The sequence below is a fragment of the Ammospiza caudacuta genome, chromosome 3 (assembly GCF_027887145.1).
Source record: "Ammospiza caudacuta isolate bAmmCau1 chromosome 3, bAmmCau1.pri, whole genome shotgun sequence".
NCBI lineage: Eukaryota > Metazoa > Chordata > Aves > Passeriformes > Passerellidae > Ammospiza > Ammospiza caudacuta.
In genome coordinates, this window is record NC_080595.1 from 6399893 (window position 1) to 6421182 (window position 21290).

The window sequence follows — 21290 nt, forward strand, 5'->3', positions numbered from 1 at the left end:
CAACATATTAGGACTTGTTGGGAGAGGGAAAAAACACCTTTGGGAGGATAATGAAGTATGAAAAGGGCCAAGGGTCACAATTATCGAAATCAGACTGAGTATGGAGAGAAAATACCCACCAAAATGAACTGCTTCAACAACCCCAAATGGCTAATTATGTAGGAAGAAAGACATCACACCAAGAATAACCATAATGAGCTTTGATTACACTGCAGCTTTTGCATTTTATTCTTTCAAATACCCACCAAGCTCTTTGAAATTCAAGAGTTCTCTTATGTTAACATCAAAAGGTAAGAGCGCACGGAGGTCTGTGTACTCAGTCACCGCGAGAGATGATTAGCAAATTAAGAGAGAAAAAAAAAGTCCAGGGTTTAAGCAAAAAGCAGAAAAGAAAAGAAGAAATGAAAAAATAGTCAGCACAAAGTGCTAATTATGCAGTTTCTGTGCAACACCTGGCTTGTTTTTGCTTCTTTAATCAGGCTCATTTCAGTTATGGCACAGACTCAATATGGTGCCTAAGCAAGGAGGCTTTGTCACCTCCCTGCCTCAGATGTGTCTGGATACAGACAAGGCAGTGGCACGAGGGGTGGGTGAGAGGTGTTGGCTGCCCAGGACACCACTTCTTTCACCTATGAGCACTGGAAAATGAAAGGCATGATATTCACTCTGCTAATTAATGATCTAAATATTTGATGTGGTATTCACAGCACTTGCATCAGGACTCCTGCCAAAGGATGTGTTTTGGTTTGTCAGCAAGAGGTAAATAATTTAAGTTTTCTTATTCTTGCCCTGAGCTCCCCAGCTGCAAGTTTGAAGAATAAATAAATAAAAACCACTCAGCAGAGTAAACGGGACCATCTCACCATCTGCCCAGCAGGTCATCCACATGACAGGATTAGGATTCCCTTGCTAAATCCAGGCTAGTATAGGATGGAAAGACAGGAAAGAAGAAATTGTTGTTTTGGAGGGGTTTTACTTTTTATTTTAAATGCCTCTGTATTGCTTATTTTCACCCTTGCTCCTGCCTTCCCACCTTGTGTTTACTCACATGGTCCCATCTCATGCACTGTTGGAGACTCTCACCAGTTTTAGAGACTGAAAGACACAAAACTGAACCAAAGAGGGAAAAGCAACTTGTTAAAAAGTCAGTGGTTGAAACAACCCAATGAGACTTTCTGCACAGTAAAAAAAAACCTTAAAAAAAACCCTCCAGAGCTACTTTGCTACTGACCATCTCCTCCTTTCAGTCATCTTCTCCTGTTTTCTATTTCCCCCTTCTCATGACACCCATCCCCTACTCCCTGGACAGTTGTACATATTCACAAGCATTTATAAATGCTGACCTCACCATTTCCAGAGATGTGGTCCTTCGATAAATTTACTTTTTCTTTTTTTTTTTTCCCCCCTTGCTTTACTTCCAGCTGGCAAATGGTCAGAGAAAAGATCATGAAACTTTTAAATGAATTCATTATTCAACACAATCCACCAGCTTCTCTCAATAACTCTGACAACGCCAAATGTCCATAAATGAACTGTCCCAAGCGCTCCCAACGTGAACTGATTAAGGGGTGCCAGGGAAGCCACATGTTGCTGGTTCCTACCAAGAGCCTGAAGCACCCTGAGCCTGCAGCACAGCTCAGCCTCAGCACTTGGGGAGCACTGAGGCTCTCAAGCATCCAGGAAAACAGCAGGAATAGCAAAATCCCCCCTGCTCAGCAGGTACGTGGTCACTTCTGCAAGAGGCATTCCCCCAAGCAGCACTTCCCTCTGGCTCTCCTCTCTGCTTACATAGGGAGTGCCCCTTTTGCAGGGTCAGTGCCCCATCACCCATGGCTTTGGACCAGCCAAGAAATGTCCCTTTGTCCTATCTCTTGCTCCTGGACAGGGTGATTAACACTGAGAATCTCAATTAACATGAGAACATTGATTCTTCAACGAGGCTGGAAAATCCAACATACTGGAACTCAGGAAACCAGGTCTGCAGCTCAGAATCTTCCACCAGCTGTGGAAAAAATCACCTCTCTGTTCCTCAGCCTGTCCATCTGTCTGTCACCTGGGTTATACCACTGCAAACATGGACTAGGGAGAAAAGGTGCCAAATTTACCCACCACAATGCTAAAAGCAGTTGGCCACAAACTGCCCCAAAAGGCACAAAGCACTGTCAGGAGGACAGAGTTTGTTTTAAATGGCCAAGGAAAATTATCCATGTTGTTACAGCCACTGTGGGATGGAGTCATCTGGAAGATCTAATTAAACCAAGTATTTGGCAAGCAAGAGGGAAAAAGCCCCAAGCAGTCAGAAGGCACAGCAAATTAACCCACAGAGGCTAAAGAGGCAGATGAACCTACAAGAAAGAGGGCTCAGAAGGGTCCCCAGAGCTGGGGAAAACCTCCCCACAGATTAAACATGAGCACTGGAATTGCCAGGGCCCATAAGAGAGAAGGAGCAGTGCAAAGGGGCAAAGCTATGGTGAAAATCACACACGACCAGGTAAGGAAGGCAGCAAAGCCAATTAATCAAGTCAAGCAAATTGAAAAAAAGAGGAACAAGAAAGAAAGTCTTTCTATGCTGGAAATAAGAAACTTCAAAGGATAATCACCTCAAGGAAGAAGTAAAAATTCAATGTACCTGTACTTCTAACCTTGCCATCACTGCAATGAACAGTTCTCTAATGAGGCCAGATATGGGGGATCCAGGCCTAAGAGCTGTACCATGGGTCTAACATTTCTCATGTGACAACATCACTCCTGGCAGGACAGTTGGGTGCTGAGTTACGGGGGAAAATGAGGTTAGAATCCATCCCTGCTCTTCCCATGTTATATTTCAGGAGCTAGAGGACTGCACTTGCCACCTCTGTTACAAATACAACTGGTTCTGGAGAATGGCAAACTTATGCAAGGCACTGAAAAGATGAAAGGGGAGGCCCAGGACTGAGGAGGTGGCGCACAGCACCAAGCATCAGTGTCACCAACGCAGCACCAAGCATCAGTGTCACCCAAAATTCACACACGCCAGAGAGAGAAAGCAGTGACAGATTACTGAGTGTGAAGCAGGGAGACAGGATTGGGCATGAAACCATAAAGCAGAGCAGGAATTCAATTTCAGGACTGTCAAACTCACTTGTGGCCCTGGATACGCTCACCTGAAGAAGGATGCTGAGAGAAAAGCTCAGCAATGACATGACAGTGAGCAGGGCACAGCTGAATCCTCCCCCTAACCAGCAACCCCAGTCTGACCAGCACCAGCAATGGCAAGGGGTCCCTGGGGATGCCAGGGCTTAAATTTAAAAGCCAAGACTTGCAGCAGGGCACATGAGATGTGCACCACTGGCACAGAGCACAGCACACCCAGGCTTGTTACAGAGCAACCCACCAGCCCAGAGCTGGACACACCTTCCCACAAGAGAACCTGCAGATTCAAGGCACACCTCGGGATTAAACACAGATTTCAAAAAGCCTGCAGTGAAAATGAAGCCTTCAGTCTATCCACGACAGCAAAACACAGCCAAGAACAAACTGACAAATGAAGGGATGGCCTCATGCCCAGAGTGCTGCACCGTGTGGCTGCAGGAGGACAGAAACCCTCCCTGAGAATCTGCTCTGCATGTGTGTCATTAGGGCTTCTCAATTAGCAAGCCTTTCTGGCACTGGAGAAGCTCAGAGAGCAGCACTGGAGCAGATATCCACAGAATGTCCCTAGAGAGCTGGGCCAAAACACAGCTGAGCACTCCTACCCAGCTGGATAGAAAAGCTCTTAGTCCAGACTCTGTCTAATCTGCTGATGAGCCCTCAAGAGTTTCCCATGCTAGGCCCTGCAAAGGGAAGCACAGCTCCTCACTTCCCTGAGCATCCCACTGTAAAACCTGCCTCTCAGAGAGCAACTTTTAGGCTAATTTCTCCCAGTCTCCATTTGAGACCACAGCTGGCAGGTCTGCTCCTGTTGCTGTGGTGAGGGCAAACAGATTCTGCCTTTTTCATTTGTGATGACCACTGACCCTCTTTCCAGAGGCTCCCAGGAGCTCTTACCTGCGGATTGTCCTCAGCAGGGTGGACCTGGCCTCGTTGTGGAAGGTGATGACCACGCTGGTGGGTGGCAGGTCCTGGCTGTAGTGCAAGGTCGTACACCTGGGGAGGGAGAAGGCAGAAAAGGCTGAATTCAGGTGCTGGAATTCAAAGCCAGAGCTCACTTCACCAACACAGGCAGCACAGTCCAACAGTAAATGGTCTCCAGCCGTTATTACAAAGCAATAAATAAGACTTTTTTTGTGTGAAGAATTTATAGAGGAATCCAGGAACTGCCAAGTAAGCCATTGAGGATTAAAGCAGCAAAGAACTGTCATTAATGGGAAGGGATGAGAAGGGAGGCACACAGCTGGTGGCCCTTTCCTCTAACCAGTGCTTCCCAGCTACCCACCAGCACTTCTCTCATCCCCTGGCTCATGGCACCATGAGAGGTAAGAGCATCCCTGCAGCTCCATCTCCCATCCACCTCACACTCAGCCTCCTGAGGAAGCAATTCCCACCTGCCAGCTGCAAGGTAAACCAAGCCCTGTTTCTAAATTGATTGTTTCCTTATTAATTCCACCTTAATTACATAACCAGACTACAGGGAAGACTGGGATTTCAAACTTTCCAAGCCAGCCTTCAGAAGGTGAAAACCCACAGCTGCAGCCACAGTCCCTGCTGCCTCCTTCCCAGGAGGAAATGTCACAGACTCTGTAATTACTTTGACCTTTAGCTGATTAAATTTGTGGCTTTTATAGACCCACACCAATATATTCCCAGCTCAGAAAATCCAGATACCCCTTACATCCATGCTGCCCTTTCCAGGGCCCTATCAGTCCCTTAAGATGGTCTCAAGATGACACAACAGGAGCTCTCCTGTCCCTCGCCACCCTCATGCCATTTGTCTGCTCCTGTGTCACTGCCCAAGTGCTACCACTAGCACCCCTCAAACGCAGCAGGAAAGAGCACTGAGCAACCACTTTTCCAAAAAACCATCAGCTCACTCCCCCAAAAATTCTGGGCCACAGAACCTGCAAGGTGAAGTAAAAACAGATGGAAAAATTAAATTGGATATGGAGAGGAGAAAACACGTAAGAGCAGCCAGATATTGTTGGTTTATGCTATTCAGAACAGCATGTTGCACCTCTCAAATGCCAAAATGCTCTATTTTAAATGAGGTTTTACATACTTTAATTTTGAAACTGTATTTCTGATTATTTACAAAGTGAACAAGAGTGCACAACAGGAGAAACAATTCCAAAGATAAGGAAAAAATGGTATCTTGGGTGGGACAAAATATTTAAAAGCTCACGCTAAATTAGTTGCTGCTTTCTCTCATTGTTTCACTCAAAACCCTTTCCAAATCCTGCTTGAACTTGACCAAAAGCAGGTTTCTCATTACTCCCCTGCTCTTTCAGCACAGTCATCCACACCAGGAATTCACCTTGGAGCCAATTCTAATTCTGGGTCCATCCCAAAGGACGCCGAGGCCGCGCAGCTATTCCATATGCAGGAGAAAGTTCAGCAGCGCTGCCCCGTGCGACAGCACCCTCATCCATCAACGCTGCATCCCAGGGATGCTGGAAACAGAGCCTTTCTGAATTACGGAACAGCACTGGGTCGTGCCCTGAGCTGCTCCCTTGGGTCACTGCAGCATCACTGGCACCACCCAGTGTCCCGCTCCAGCCCGGCCATCCCAAGCTGCTGCTGGGTTTTGCCATGCCCAGGCTCAGCTCCCGTTTGCTCTGCGGAGCTGCAGGGACAGACAATGGCAGCTGCTCTGCCTGTGCTATTTATACTCGGCTCCCAGATGCGTGTCCTTCCACCCACTTCCAGCAGGGCTCTGTGGAGCCAACAAGGAAAGCTATTTCTGGCAGAGAACAAGCGGGAGTGGAAAATACAAAGTCATCAATACTTTACTTATGCTGTTACAACAGCCCAGGAGCTGGTAAAGAAAGCAGGAGCTGGGAGTGTCTGTGCCTCCCACGGGTGGGAGTGCTGCAGGCTGGCTCAGGCTTCTCCTGAGCAACAACCTGCTTCTAAAATTCCAGATGTTGACGCACCAGACCGGCCCAACCAGACAGTGTGCGTGTGGGAGAAGCTGGAATGTCACACAGGGGCACCTCCAGAGCTGCAAGTCACCTCTGGCTCGCGTCTAGTGAGGCTTGTCACATCCCCAGGAGAGGAATGATGCTGCTGTGGAGCTCCAGCCTCGCTTCGCCTCTGTGACTGTGGTTATTCATATTGTTGTATTTCGTATTTCTCAAGTCCCATACTGTTGCAATTATATTCCTAAAGTTCATACCTTCTTGGCTGGTTTTCTACCAAGCAGTTCTTCTCTGCAGCACAGTTCTTCACAGCTTCTCAGGGGCTCCTCTTGGGCTCTCAGCCCATCCCTTTTATTCCAGTTACCTTCACAAGCTACAGCTGCTGCCCAACTAAGGACTTCGCAGCTGTAGCTCATTTGGAGTAACTAGGACCCACTTATCTAATACACAGATCTTACAGGGACTCTCTCCATATGTGACCAGCACCACACCACAGCTGGGACTTGCCTCTCCAAAACCTCTCCAAAACTGGGATTTGCCTCTCCAAAACCAGAAGCTGCCTGCAAAGGGTGAGGCAGAGCTGCTGGATCTTCCTCCCAGGGCTCCTCGTCCTGGGTGCTTTGTCACAGACATCTTTTCATGAAAAATCTTTCTTTAAGATTTTTTGTTCCTGAGAAGCTGAGAGGCCTCAGGAACAAAATGTAAACAATGGTTATCTGCTGCTGTGGAATGCAACAGGTGGATCGGTGACTGGCCCATCTCAGATGTTTATAATTAATGGCCAATCACAGCCCAGTTAGCTTAGACTCTCTGTCCAAAACACAAACCTTTATTATTTATTCCTTTCTATTCTTAGCTTAGCTAGCCTTCTGAGATGAAACTTTTCCTTCTATTCTTTTTAGTATAGTTTTAATGTCATATATATCATAAAATATTAAATCAAGCCTTCTGAACAAAGAGTCAACATTCTTGTCTCTTCCCTCACCTGAAAACCCCTGTGAACACCATCACAGTTCTTTATGGCTCTGACTCTCTCCCCTTGCCCAGGATTTTATCCCTAGGTTCTTTAAGGAGCCCTCCCAAAGTTTCCTCCACTTGGTCCCTTTTTTTTCCCCCCACCCTTCCTCCCCCAATGTAACTGCAACTAAACATCTTGGGTCCCCAGAAGGCAGATTTCAGTTTAAGTTGTTGACTACAAGTGTCTTTTTTTGGCACTTACTTGGGTAATAAAAACCACAGCTTAGAAAAGCATTAAATCCAGCATGTCCAGAATTATTTTGTGTGACAATTACATCTGGGGTAATTTCAATTTAATACCTCACTGCAAGTGAAAATTGCAGCATGCAGCCCTAAAATTGCTGTAATAATGAAAATAAACCTGCTAAAAGCTGCCTGTGCTACCTCAGGCTGTCACTGGATAAACGTTTTGTGCTGCTGATGGTATTTCATAGGTCACCCAATTGCCAACAAAAAAACAAAACAAAACCAAAACCAACACCCACAACATTTTCAGGAAACCAATGAAAGTTTGAGGGGTTTTTTTTGGATTGTTAAAAAAAAAAAAAAGGAAAGAAAAAAAGGACAACAGAAAAGCAGTAACTGCACTGCCTGTATTTGCAGTGTGTTGAAACTTACTGGCTAAAGCGATTTAAAGTTTGATGCTTTGAAACCTTGCAGCAGGACTGGAGAGCAAGTGCAAGCAGGAAAGCTGCCAGGCAGCTCTGCAGGTTCCCAGCATCTGGGTGGGGTGAAAGAAGACAGAAGTTATGCTGGCCTACCCTAAAAACCCCAGGGATAGCATCCAGATGGAGAAAAATTCTTATTTCCTCATGCAAGATGTCAAACTTCAATCAAAAAGTGACTCCTCCCGTCAAATGAAGTTTTTTTTTCCATTCAAAATGGAAATAATTTCACAATCAGGAAGTTCTGAAAGGGGTAGTCTGGCTACAAACACCTTAGGAATCGCTTGGAAAATCCCAGCCTGGACTGGTTGCCTGTCATACTTCCTCCAGGTTGGACAGGGCAGCACATCTGCCCCCACATTCCCAATGTGCTGCTAACTGCTGCGAAATAAATAATGCAGTGCCTGTTTGTGGGGACATGGAGCAGACAGCCAGAGCCCTGCACTCACTGCAGGAATTGCAAAGCTCTCCTGCAAAGTTCTAAACTCTGGAAACTCCAGCACTGCCCTCAAAATCCCTTTCTCAAGATATTTTCCTTGAGCTTCTTCAGCCCTTGTGCTGCTGGTGAGCGCAGGAGTATCACAAGCTGGTGGCCTCCACACACAGAGCTGCCCCTGCATCCTTAGAGATCCTCCTGACAGGGCAGCACACACCCATTTCTAGGGAATCTGAACCCATCTTACATTTAAAAATGGCAAACTTTACTCTCAGTGCCCCTCACCAAACCAAAGCCCACCTTGCCACCACAGCTGCACAGCACAATGGTAAAGATGAACAGCGTGAACAAGATAAGACCTGATGCTATTTAGTTTTAACTTTCATATCTAAAAAGATTCGGTACTGCCTTGGTGTGTGACTCTGAACTTCATATAAAGTGTTAGCAAGCTCTCTTCACAGTTTAGTTAGACCAAAAAATGCTTTTCCAGCCTGAGAGCCAAGGACACCGATGCGGTTTTAGGCTCAAGAAGTACAAACAACAGCAAACTGAGGAGAGCTTTGTGACTGGTCATCCATCCTGCATCCATCTTGGATAGAGCCACAGCTGGGTTCTTGTACTGCCCAAGGTGTATCCTTTGAAGGCCTTTTAACAAATACCTACTTTATTCCTTTAATTCTGCCTAGTCTCTGTTCCAGATCAGCCTCTTTAGGCATCAGACCCTGTTCCACAGCCTCTTCTGGTGCCCCAAGGCTCACCCAACATTACATGTCCACAGTGCAGTGCTGTGTCTCTCAAAATCCATCTCTTACGTTCACCCTCTCTGTACCTCATTAAAGTCCCTCAATAAATTATCATCCTTATCCCCTGGATTCCCCTGGCCAGGCTTCTGCTCATTCCTCTGCTCTACTTCAACAGCCACCACTTGCCAACAGCTCTGCTCCGAATTTTTAACATTTTCCACAAAGTCCACACTCTCCCTCAACTCAGCTCACCACTTCCAAAGCACTCTCTGCATATTTATTTCAAACAGCAGCTGCACCAGGCAGAGCTACACCATCCTTCACCTCCCTGCTAGCTCCTCTCTTCTCCTTGGAAACACATGGGAGAACAGTCTTGTCACCACGCATCCAAAATAAGGGTATTTGGGTTTGTGTGCACTCTGCTGCCACAGGGCTGTCACATCAGCCCAGAGGACCTGCCATCACCAACAGGATGGGTTCATGTTGTATTCATATTTCTCAAGTCCCACACTGTTGCAATTATATTCTTAAAGTTCATACCTTCTTGGCTGGTTTTCTACCAAGCAGTTCTTCTCTGCAGCACAGTTCTTCACAGCTTCTCAGGGGCTCCTCTTGGGCTCTCAACCCGCTCCATTTTATTCCAGTTACCTTCACAAGCTACAGCTGCTGCCCAACTAAGGACTTTGCAGCTGTAGCTTGTCTGGAGTAACTAGGACCCACTTATCTAATACATAGATCTTACAGGGACTCTCTCCATTGGTTCACACCAGCCCTGATGGACAAACCACGCTGATTTCAGACGACATTCCACAAGGAATGTTGAAAAATTGCTCCCATGGAAGAAAATTATGGCCCTGGTGAGAAAGGAAGCCACTACCCACCACAGGCAAGGAGAGAGCTGTCAGTGGCAAGGAAAAGATCAGAACCCCGGCTGTCCTGGCCAACAGCAAACACTGCTAAACAGGCTCTGCACACCTGTAGGGATGGGTGGAGGACATGCAGGCACCTCGGTCACACCTCTCAGGACAACCTTTCAGGGTGGCATACACAACAGTGGAAAACTATTGTGCCTAAGCCCTGTCTTTGAGCTGAAACAAAATTCATAGATCATAAAAACATAGAATGTTTTTATGTGGGGTTGGAAGGGACCTTAGAGATCATCTAATTCCAACTCCCTGCCTTGGGAAGGGACACCTTGCACTGGAACATGCTCCTTTAAATCCCATGCAACAATTGAACACCTCCAGGGATGACATTCCACAACTTCTCTTGGGAACCTATTCCAGCGCTTCATCCCTCTCACAGTAAAGAATTTCTTCCCAAAAACTAACGGAGGAGACTTACACGAAAATATTCTAAAAATTGGAACCCTGGCTAGGGTTTGATATAGAGGGGGACATGATTTGATATATGTGGGCGGGGCATGCCCAAAGATGGTCACGTGGGCGTGGCCAAGTTCTAAATATGGTTGTGTGGGCGGGGCATGCCCAAATATGATCATGTGGGTGTGACCAAATTCCAAATATGGTGATATGGGTGGGGCATGCCCAAATAAGGAAATGGGGCACACCCAAATAAGGTCATGTGGGCGTGGCCAAATTCCAAATATGGTCATGTGGGCAGGGTATGACCAAATAAGGAATTGGGGCATGCCCAAATATGGTCATATGGGCGTGGCCAAATTCCAAATATGGTCATGTGGGTGGGGCATACCCAAATAAGGAAATGGGGGGGGGGGTATGGCAAAATTCCATATATGGTCATGTGGGCGGGGCATGCCCAATAAGGAAATGGGGGCGTGACCAAATTCCAAATATGGTCATGTGGGCGGGGCATGCCCAAATACGGTCATGTGGGCATGGCAAAAGGCACAATATGGTCATGTGGGCGGGGCATGCCCAATAAGGAAATGGGGGCGTGACCAAATTCCAAATATGGTCATGTGGGCGTGGCCAAGCTCCATATATGGTCACATGGGCAGGGCATGTCCAAATAAGGAAATGGGGCATGCCCAAATAAGGAAATGGGGGGGGGGGGGGGGGTGTGTGTGCTCAAATATGGTCATGTGGGCGTGGCCAAATGCCAAATATGGTCATGTGGGCGGGGCATGCCCAAATAAGGAAATGGGGCATGCCCAAATATGGTCATGTGGGCGTGGCCAAATTCAAAATATGGCTATGGGGGCCATGTCCAAATATAGTCATGTGGGCGTGACCAAAGACCAAATACGGTCATGTGGGCCGGGCATGCCCAAATATAGACATGTGGGTGTGGCCAAATTCCAATAATGGTCATGTGGGCGGGTCATGCCCAAATAAGGAAACGGGACACACTCAAATATGATCATGTGGGCGTGGCCAAATTCCATATATGGTCATGTGGGCAGGATATTCCCAAATAAGGAAATTCGGCATACCCAAATATGGTCATGTGGGCATGGCCAAATTCCAAATATGGTCATGTGGGCATGGCAAAAGGCACAATATGGTCATGTGGGCGGGGCATGCCCAATAAGGAAATGGGGGCGTGACCAAATTCCAAATATGGTCATGTGGGCGTGGCCAAGCTCCATATATGGTCACATGGGCAGGGCATGTCCAAATAAGGAAATGGGGGGGGGGGGGGTGTGTGCTCAAATATGGTCATGTGGGCGTGGCCAAATGCCAAATATGGTCATGTGGGCGGGGCATGCCCAAATAAGGAAATGGGGCATGCCCAAATATGGTCATGTGGGCGTGGCCAAATTCCAAATATGGTCATGTGGGCGGGGCATGCCCAAATATGGTCATATGGGCGTGGCCAAAGTACAAATATGGTCATGTGGGTGGGGCATGCCCAAATACAGCCATGTGGGTGTGACCAAATTCCAAATATGGGCGGGGCATGCCCAAATAAGGAAATGGGGCACACCCAAATATGGTCATGTGGGCATGGCCAAATTCCAAATATGATCATGTGGGCAGGGCATGCCCAAATATGGTCATGTGGGCGTGGCCAAAGTCCAAATATGGTCATGTAGGCAGGGCATGCCCAAATATGGCCATGTGGGCATGGCCAAAATCACAAATATGGTCATGTGGGTGGGGCATGCCCAAATATGGTCATGTGGGTATGGCCAAAGTCCAAATACGGTCATGTGGGCCAGGCATGCCCAAATATGGTCATGTGGGCAGAGCATGCTATAAAACAATGCATGCGCCAAATCATATGGAATCTGGGAAGTTCATAGAGCTTACTGCTGGATAGGACTGTGCACCACCTCCCCTGACCTCTGGGCAGCACAACCTCTGGCATTTCTCCCAGTTATTTCTGCATTTTGCAGTTATTAATGCATTAAGTCCAGTGACTTGTGCCTGACTGCAGAGTACCTTTCAAAAAATCATTACCTGATGACCTCCAGAGATGGAAAATCCAAGAAGTCCTGCTCACACCACAGTCAGTGCATCAGTCTCATACAAGAGTAAAAATGGGACACAACAATTCAGAATTTGCTTGACCAGAGCGCATAGAGGGGTCAAGTGATCTCCATGGCATTCACCTCCCATCAATACTCTTGCTTCTTGGCTCTCCCCAAGCCACCCCTCCTCATGTTGCCTCAAAGTGTTTTTCATTCAGCTTTGAGAGACCTTCAAAATGCTCCTTTCCATCCAAGTTATGCCAGCAGCTCCTGCTCCTTCCTTGGGTTTGCTTTGCCCCTCCTTAGCCAGGAAGAAGCTGCCAAACAGAGGGCTGGCCATGGCCTGTGCATCCCCAGCACCACCATGGCACCCAGGGCACAGCTGTGAGCAGTGAGACAATTGCTGCTGGCGCATCCTGCATGTGGGGTCAGCTTTGGCACAAAGACATACTGAGAAAGCTCTGGGATTCCCTCTGGTGTTGCCTCTAAGCTCCACCAGGACACAATCTGAGTGTGGAGGTGGCAGCTCAGAGCACAGATGTGACTGTCACAGCATAACAGGAAAACCAGCGGCGGCAGGAATTGCCACCAGCTCCAGACCCTCTGGTCCTGCAGGTCCACCTCGGGCTGGCCATGGCTGTGGGCAGGTGGTGCTACAGAAACACCAGAGCAAAGGCCTAGAGCAAAGAGAGGCTGGAAACACAGCTGGAAGGCTCAGCAGAAGGAAAGCAGCCGTGCCAGAAGGAAAGAAGAAAGGATGCGGAGTCAGATGTCAGCTGGCAGTGCCACATGATTCCACGGAATGCCAGCTCAAGTTTGGCTTGCCAAGGTGAAAATATACCCTTGAGAAAGGTCAGACGGATTTCTCTGTGCTGGACTGGCATGTGCCTCAGGTCTGCATTCCCAAAAAGGGGCTGAAAAATCCCTAGGGTGGTATGAAAGAGACGCTGTCAGGCTGGGAGAAACAGTGGTGGTCCAAAGAGAGGAATCCCTGGTTGAGCAGATGACTTCAGGGTGTACAAGGGCTTCAGCAAGGGTAAGGAGGCACATCTGCAACAAATACTCACTGGTGGTTCCTCACAAGGAATTATTCAGCAGGTTTGAACTAGATGTAATTTGATAAAATTGCAAAGAAGGCCCTGAGGAAAAATCTGCTGGGGCTGTGAACCAGCTCTGGCTGTAGATTAGATGTCCAGAGGAACCTGTCCAAGTCTGCTCCTTCCCCACAAAAATACTAGAAAATGCACAAAAGACTAGAGTCCTGCAAATTGGTGCAGCTTAACCACTGGCTGACCTGAGATCAGTCTCCTTGGGTTGACCAAGAAATACATTTTTCTACACAGCCTCTGGAACCTGAAGCAGTGCTGGATTTGGCTAGCATGCAATTAATATTTCCTCTAACTTGCTGCCTCTTTCAGTCTCTTTCTTTCTTCTCCCTGCAAGATAGGTATCTAAAAAATTAATCAAACGACTAAATTTGAAGAAAAGGGGAAATGCAAGAAGGCAAAAATAACCTTCTGTGCACATGATGTGCTGCTGCCTGTGAACCTCAAAACTGATGAGAAGATGCATTTATAATTCATTAAAAATTTGCTGGGTTTTTGTCTTCAGAAAAGGAGAAGGGAAAAGAAAGAGAATTTACTAAGAAGGAAGGAAAGAATAGCATGGCTGCCTTTAAAAACAAGTCAAACCAGATTGTGTGTCTTGATTTTCAAAGCAGCTCATGAATAATTCAGACTTCTAGGGCCCTCCACACAGATTCAGGGTCTGTCTTGCTTCTTGACTCCCTCCACCCTTCCTTGCTCAGAACTGAGGCAAAAAGAAAAACTGAGCCAACAAAAGTAAAAAGAAGAAAGCAAAACCAGTACAATTCAGTAGAATTTTAAACTGATGCCAATTTTACTGGGATACCAGAGCTGACGGCAGAGTTTTTCACTTAGTGGAAGTAAAAGCAAAATCTGGTACATTGCACTTTCATGGACAACCACCAATCCATTATTAAAGACCTTCAGAAGCCAGGAAAACCTGAAATTACATTTCAGATGGTTAGAACCCTGGATGTAAAGATTCCTTGGGGAGGATGCTTTCTGACCAGAGAGCTTCCTGGCATCATATGGCAAATCAAAGCTGAGAAAGTCCCCATCCTCACAACACCTCCACAGTCACAGCTGGGGAAGCACAAACCGAGCTCCACGCTGTGACAGCTCAAAAACACTTCCAGCATGTAGGGATCTGCAGTGCTCAAAGCAGAAATCCACCCAAATGGCCCCAAAACAAAATGCCCTTTTGCTGCAGCTGATGGACTAGGAACTTAAGGTGCTGGCTAGGAGAAAAAACCAAACAAGAAGATGGAAGAAACTGTCTCATGGCCTAAATTATCATCAGGAGTGAGTCCTGGAGAATTAGTTCCATTATTTACTAATACTTGACTTTGATTTCAGCCTACATAAATGTATTAGGTCAATAGAAATAGCGAGACAAGCACAAGAGTTAAACAAACAACTTCATTCTGTCAGAATTACTCGGAGCAAGTTATCAAAGTAATCGATGGCACATAATAACCATAAGACAAGTGGTCAATATGTTACAGCAGTCAAAGGCAGAGGATGGTTCTAGCAGAGGGTGATCAATGACACCCTGGGAATGCTGAAGCACTTGCTGATGAAGGGATGGCCACCATGAAATCCTCACTGGGCCTTGGTGTGATTCAGGTGGGTGCAGCCCCTGAAGGCCACGGAGACAGGCAAGGGTTTCTCTTCCGTAGAAAAACACCAGGATCAGTCCATTGCAGGGAAGGAGGCACCTGGAGTTTTAAAAGGAAATCCTGTGCCCCCATGGACTGACTGATGCCACTGTCATATTATCTGAAAAATCCCTTCGTCAGGATTTCTTCTCCTGGGAAGCTGAGAAGCCTCAGGGAAAAGGGAAAACAATAATTACCTGATTTGTTTCTCCTGTGTTTTGCTGCTTTAGAATGTGGTTTGGACATTGTTTACCAACTGGTCATTGTTTCATTGGTTTCATGGGAATTGTTTTGACTTAATGACCAATCATGGTCAGGCTGTGTCAAGACTGAGAAGAGAGTCACAAGTTTTCATTATCATCTTTTACAATACAGACAGAAGGCTTTCTGTATTCTTTAGTATAGTTTTAGTATAGTATTCTTTAATATAATATAGATCATAAAATAATAAATTAGCCTTCTAAGAACATGGAGCCAGATTCATAATTTCCTCCCTACAACGGGGACCCCAGAAAATACCACAGACTGATGCAGGCACAGCCACCTCAACGGCCATGGCTGGGTCTGCAGTCAGTCCTGGTGTGTCAGAGACCCCCATCCCTCCCTCCATCCCCTGGGAAGAAGCCTCTCCCTGGTGCAGTGATGCCTCCCACCAGTGGCTCCTGCACCCACCAACGCACGGTGCAGCATCACTTCCACTCCAGCACATCGCTTGTTCCTCAGGAGCCCAGTGTGTACTTTTCATCTGATACTCAAAATCACTTGCTTTTAAATACAGCTTGTCATTTTTAGATGACTCAAATGTCAAAAACATTTGAGATCTAAATGAAATTTTTCCCTTTTCAGGATGAGAAAAACAGATCTTTTTGGCTCTAAGTTTTCCTGCCTTTTTACTTTTAGATTCGCCAACAGCTTTGCTTTTGGTTTATCCTGAAATTGCCATCTCCTGGCTTTTCTTTCTCTTAAATAACCAAAGGACTGAAACACTGTTATTCACTCAGCTCTACCAAGCCTTACCTACCCACATAGCCCCCAAACTCCAGTTCCAGAAATGTGGCACTGACAACACAGACACAGCCCAGGTGTAGGCAGCGAGGTGGATCCCACCACCCACTCAGTCTCTGTTTCCAGCTCCAGGCTCTTGAATAAAAGCAGCAGTGCCTCTCCCCAGGCACTGCTCACCTTGAAATGGAGCAGTTTGTCCTCAGGGCACAGTGACTGGCAGGTCACTGTCTTTTATTAAATTCCCAGCTCTCACTCCTCCACTCCTCTGTGTCCCCCATGGTGACAGGGACATGCAGAAAGATCACTGCTCCACAGACAGATATCTGGGGAACGAGCTTTTATCTCTGGGTGAGTGTGTCACAAAAGTGGAGCTAATTAACTGGGGCTCTGTTTTTGAAAAAGGTTAATATTTTATCAAATGTCTTCTGTCTCGAGGAATAATTAGCCCTAGCAGCAGTAGCTCTGCCATTTCCCAAGGGATTGAGCAAGAGGCTGGAGAGAGACACACGTGGTATTGATGGATAGACAGCAGCTCAACTCTGGGCTAACAGTGCATCTCACCAGCAGGTACTCCTCAACACAAACCAACCTGCCACAGAGGCAAACCCCTCTCTTCAAAGGCTGTACACATTCTTCTGGTCCATTCCATGCCCTCTGGGGCAAGGATGCTTTAAAAAACCAAAGCACTGTGACTCAGCCAAGAGCACTGACACTGGAGAAGCAATCCCTTCTCCCCAGGCACTCTCTTCCCTTATTGCTCCAGCACCCCATTCTGCACAAAAAAAGGGAAATCCCATGGGTTCTCCTAATTCTTCCATCCCAAAACCAAGCCTGTTCTCATGGGGGAACCAATGACTGAAGTAAATTCCCACAGGGACTGTGCAGGAGGAGGTTCCCCCAGTGCCTGCACTGAAGTCCTCAGTACAATGCACAACATCTCTCCACAGGGCTGGGATGCAAGCAGGGGAAATTGAGGGACTGAGAAAGGATGAGGGAAGGGTCATTTCAAATCGACCCAGAACTGGTTTGTGTGTACATTTTTTCTTGGCAAAACGCAGTGGACGGGTGAGTGGGGAATTTCCAAAATGAAATCAAAACTGTCTCTTAGGGAAACAAAGCCAAAATGACTTAGGGGAAAGAAATACATCACTATGTGGGGGGGAGGGAGGGGAGAAGGAAGTTCTCAGCTTTTTTCCCCCCTCTCTGAAACTGCAATTTTTGGCAAGGAACACAAAATAAAGGTACTCTTCAGGGAAAGAACAGCTGGGATGGAAGCTGTGCATGATCCCCTGTGAGCCCCTCAGATTCTCTTTGGGAGGATGCCTGTCCTGTGCAGATGCTTTTCCCACCCAGGGGCTGGGAGGTGGGACAACTTGGATGAACAAACCTCAGCAGTAAGAAATGCACCATTATACCAGGATATTTGCTGGAACAGTGCAGTCATCCCCACTGCCTGCAGACAGGCCCCAAGACACTGAGTCCCCACAGACTCCCCCAGGACCCACCTGCCAATCCCCTTGGGCCTGCAGACACCTTTCAGCCAAGAGTACAGCTCAGGAATGGTTTCTGCTCACTGTGCAGACAAGTGCCATAACTCACACTCCTTGCACAGCCCACTCACATGGAAGTAGCTTTGCCCTCCAGAAAAAAAAAGAGTAACACAACCACTTCACTGGCACATCCTCCTGCATCATAAACACCTGCCCATACACTTCCATCAGCTCCTCACAGAGTCCAGCTCACTCTTCAGCTGATTCTCAAGTTACCCTCATCCTTCTCATGCAAGAAAAAGAAGAGGGGATGAACAGCACTGAAAATCCACCACTGCAGAATAAATGCTGTCACATCTGCCACCTCCCTACAGCAGACACAATCTAAACACAATCAGCCCTGCTCCTGGAGAAACACCAGCCTCCCCCAGGCCCAGCATTCCTTCCCAGAACCATTTTTAATCAAAACTCCTCAGCCTGCCTTTTCTCTAGGCAGCCCCTCAAGACACAAAACTGCAGCATCTCACCTCACCTCACCTCCTGCCCCTTGGTGACAGCCAGCATCCAGAGCCCATGACTCCAGGGCACGAGTCACAGCCTGGGATCGCTGAGCTGTGCTCCAAAAGCCTGAGGGGAGCCACCACACTGCCAGGGTGAGGAGGACACAGCACCTCTGAAACCAAGAGGGTGGCAGGAGCTCGTTTTCCTGGGATGGTGACAATGACCCAGCGTTCCTGCCAAGGAGGCAATGCTGAGTGAGCCAACCCAGCATCTCTACCTCGAGGGAGGGATTACAGAGCAGTACCATAGGCTGCCTCAGGCATCTGGGTTTGGATTGGGATCTCGGTGCCTGAAAGCCTCTCTCCTTTCCATGGAAGTCTGGAGTGGTTTGGGTGTCCATGATGCCCAGGAAGCACAGCAGCTCCCTGGAAAGACACGGGAAGATTCAACGTGGGCAATGGCAGAAGCCCTGTCACATCCAAGGAGGGAAGAATGGATTCACTTGAGGATAAGTGAATGTTGGGATGATGGTCTAGCCAGGAGTGCTGGCCAGAGATCCCAGCTCAAACATGGGCAGCCATCCACAGGGAATGCAACTTCTCTCATTGCTCAAGCCCACAATAGCAGACCCAAAGCCCATTTCATGCAGACCCTTCTCATCTACTCCTTCTTCCCCTACCACATTCAAAAAACCACCAAACCCAGAAGGCTTCAAAAGAGGACAGTATGTAGAAAGATATTTGAAAAAAGATCACTGCATTCATCTGTTTTTGTCCCCTGAAGCCAGCTGTCCCTGCCTCAGAACCCATCAGCTCAGCTGAGCCCTCCACCTCCACCAGGAAAAATGTGGGGCAGCAAATGTCACAGACACTGGGGCGGCCACAGATGCTCCAGTATGGGGACTTGGACACTCCCCAGCTATTTCCCAGGATTGTGCATGTCCAGCTCAGTTTGCAGTTGGCAAATCCCCAGAGAGACTCATCACACATCTGCATGAGCTCTCCAGGAACAGAAGGTGCAACAATCAGAAAGAGGCACCTCAGTGCAGGTATTCCCACACCTGTACCAGACACCAACTCCAGCAGAAGCAGGAAAACACAAAATACTGGATTTCTGCAGGGCTAAAACAATCCAGTGAATATTTTTGTCCACTTTCAAACAACGTAATGGAGTGGAGACTCCATGGGATTTTTGTCTTTGACCAAGTTTTCTCAACCTCACTGTTGGCAAAGGCTTGCAGTGTTAAGCCAGAGAAGATCCATGAACATGGTAGTTAAAATAACCCAAAAATGATGAACACCAAAAGAGGAGATGACAGCACCTCAAGCAACTTGAAAATTGTTTCACAAACACAGGAAGCTGGGGGGAAAGAACTACAAATTCCACATGCTGCAACCAGGGTTTTTAAATTACATCAGCTTTTACAAAATGCTGGGGGGCAAGCCTAACAGGCAGGAGTCCCAGTGGGCTCATTGCTTTCTGCATTGAGACAAACCTGGGCTGATTACACAGCTGACCCAGCTTGGAGCAGAAGGCTGGATCAGAGACCTCCTGTGGTCTCTTCCAGCCCAAATTATTCTATGATTTCATGAAGTGCCAGTTTCTGATTAATAGCTGTCTTGCTCTCCTTGCTTAGCTGCCAAGAATTGCCAACCTCAATACTCCTTGTTCTCTGTGCTACCTGAAAACAATCTCTCTGTGTTTTGATCACACAATGGTTCCTCAAACCCCCTTGCAGTTTCCAGTCCAAATTCACCCAGAAGAATAAGTGCAAATGCCACTATGTGAGGTGAGCACTCCACATAAACATGAAAGTTTCAGATTTAGGCCACAAAAGCCATCTGATCAAGGGCACAACCAAGACCTTGAGCAGTTGTAGTTTATCCCAAAGGAAAAAGCCAGCCCCTACTCTGCTTAAAGGACTGTTCTCATTCATGCTGAGATATCTCAGCCTAGGGAGATGATGGAAAAACACAGCACTGAGAGCTAACCTCTTGGGGTCTGGTGTCCAAGGAAAAAAAGCAATCATGCTGTTTCCTAACAGAAATACTTTTGTGTAAAATGTGTTTTCTGCCACTGATTTGTGTACCTGCTCACCTGCAGGGTCATGCTCTGCTCTTGCTGTCACTAGAAATAAGGAGACCAAGACCAAAGGCAGGAGTATCCCAGATCTCATATTACCCAGCTGCTTCAGCACCAAAATGCTTTGCAGGCAAAAGATCTGGACAGCCCTCACACATACAGGATTTTGCTGAAATGTGATAAATCTTATTTTGCAATGAAATGACAAATATCCTGGCTCTGCCCAGAAAACAGAGTAACAGCTGGAATAATAAATCAAGTGACAGAAAAACTCCTCAGGCCATTGCTGACAGCCACCCAGCAGCTAATGAAGAGCCCCAAAGGCAAGAAGAAACCTGGACCATCTCACACCCAGCCACCCCAAGCTCACACAGGGTGCTGCCACCCTTCTAATGGGGGAACACCCACACAAGAGGGTACAGGAGAGAGCAGAGCCAGCAGCACAGACACCTGGCCACACCAGGACACCTCCTCCAGCTCTCACCACTGCCACAGATGTGGCAGCATCTGAGCAATCCCTTGTCACAGACATCTTTTATGAAAAATCCTTTCTTTAGGATTTTTCCTCCTGAGAAGCTGAGAGGCCTCAGGAACAAAATGTAAACATTGATTATCTGCTGCTGTGGAATGCAACAGGTGCATCTCTGATTGGCCCATGTTGGTTGTTTCTAATGAATAGCTAATCACAGCCCAGCTAGCTCGGACAGAGAGCCAAGTCACAAACCTTTGTTATCATTCCTTCCTATTCTATTCTTAGCTGGCCTTCTGATGAAACCTTTTCTTCCATTCTTTTAGTATAGTTTTAATGCAATATATATCACAAAATAATAAATCAAGCCTTCTGAAACATGGAGTCAGATGCTCATCTCCTCCCTCATCCAAGAGCCCCTGTGAACACCGTCACACTCCCTCTCCCATCCTCCTCACCTGGCTCCCTCCTTCATCCAACCTCATGGGCAGGGTTCATCCATCTGCCCTGCACTCAAGGCTCCTCTGCTCAGCCCTGCCCCAAGGAGATGCTCCCAGCAGCACCAGACACAGGGAGACCACGAGCACATGCACCCCTGCCCACACCAACCCCTGCCCTGCTCTACCACACAGCACCCCCTGAGCCAGCAACTCATGAGACACTGCTTGAGCAAGCACATTTTAAAAATA

General features: G+C 47.3%; 1 protein-coding gene across 2 annotated transcripts in view; it reads right to left on the reverse strand.

Moving 5' to 3' along the window:
- The window catches only part of GALNT14 (polypeptide N-acetylgalactosaminyltransferase 14), a 98195-nt gene that overhangs the window by 36353 nt on the left and 40552 nt on the right, over nt 1-21290 (reverse strand). For both annotated transcript variants that reach the window (XM_058801901.1, XM_058801902.1), the window contains exon 3: nt 4027-4125. In XM_058801901.1, the coding sequence (XP_058657884.1) occupies nt 4027-4125 (99 nt within the window). The remainder of the gene's footprint in view (nt 1-4026; nt 4126-21290) is intronic.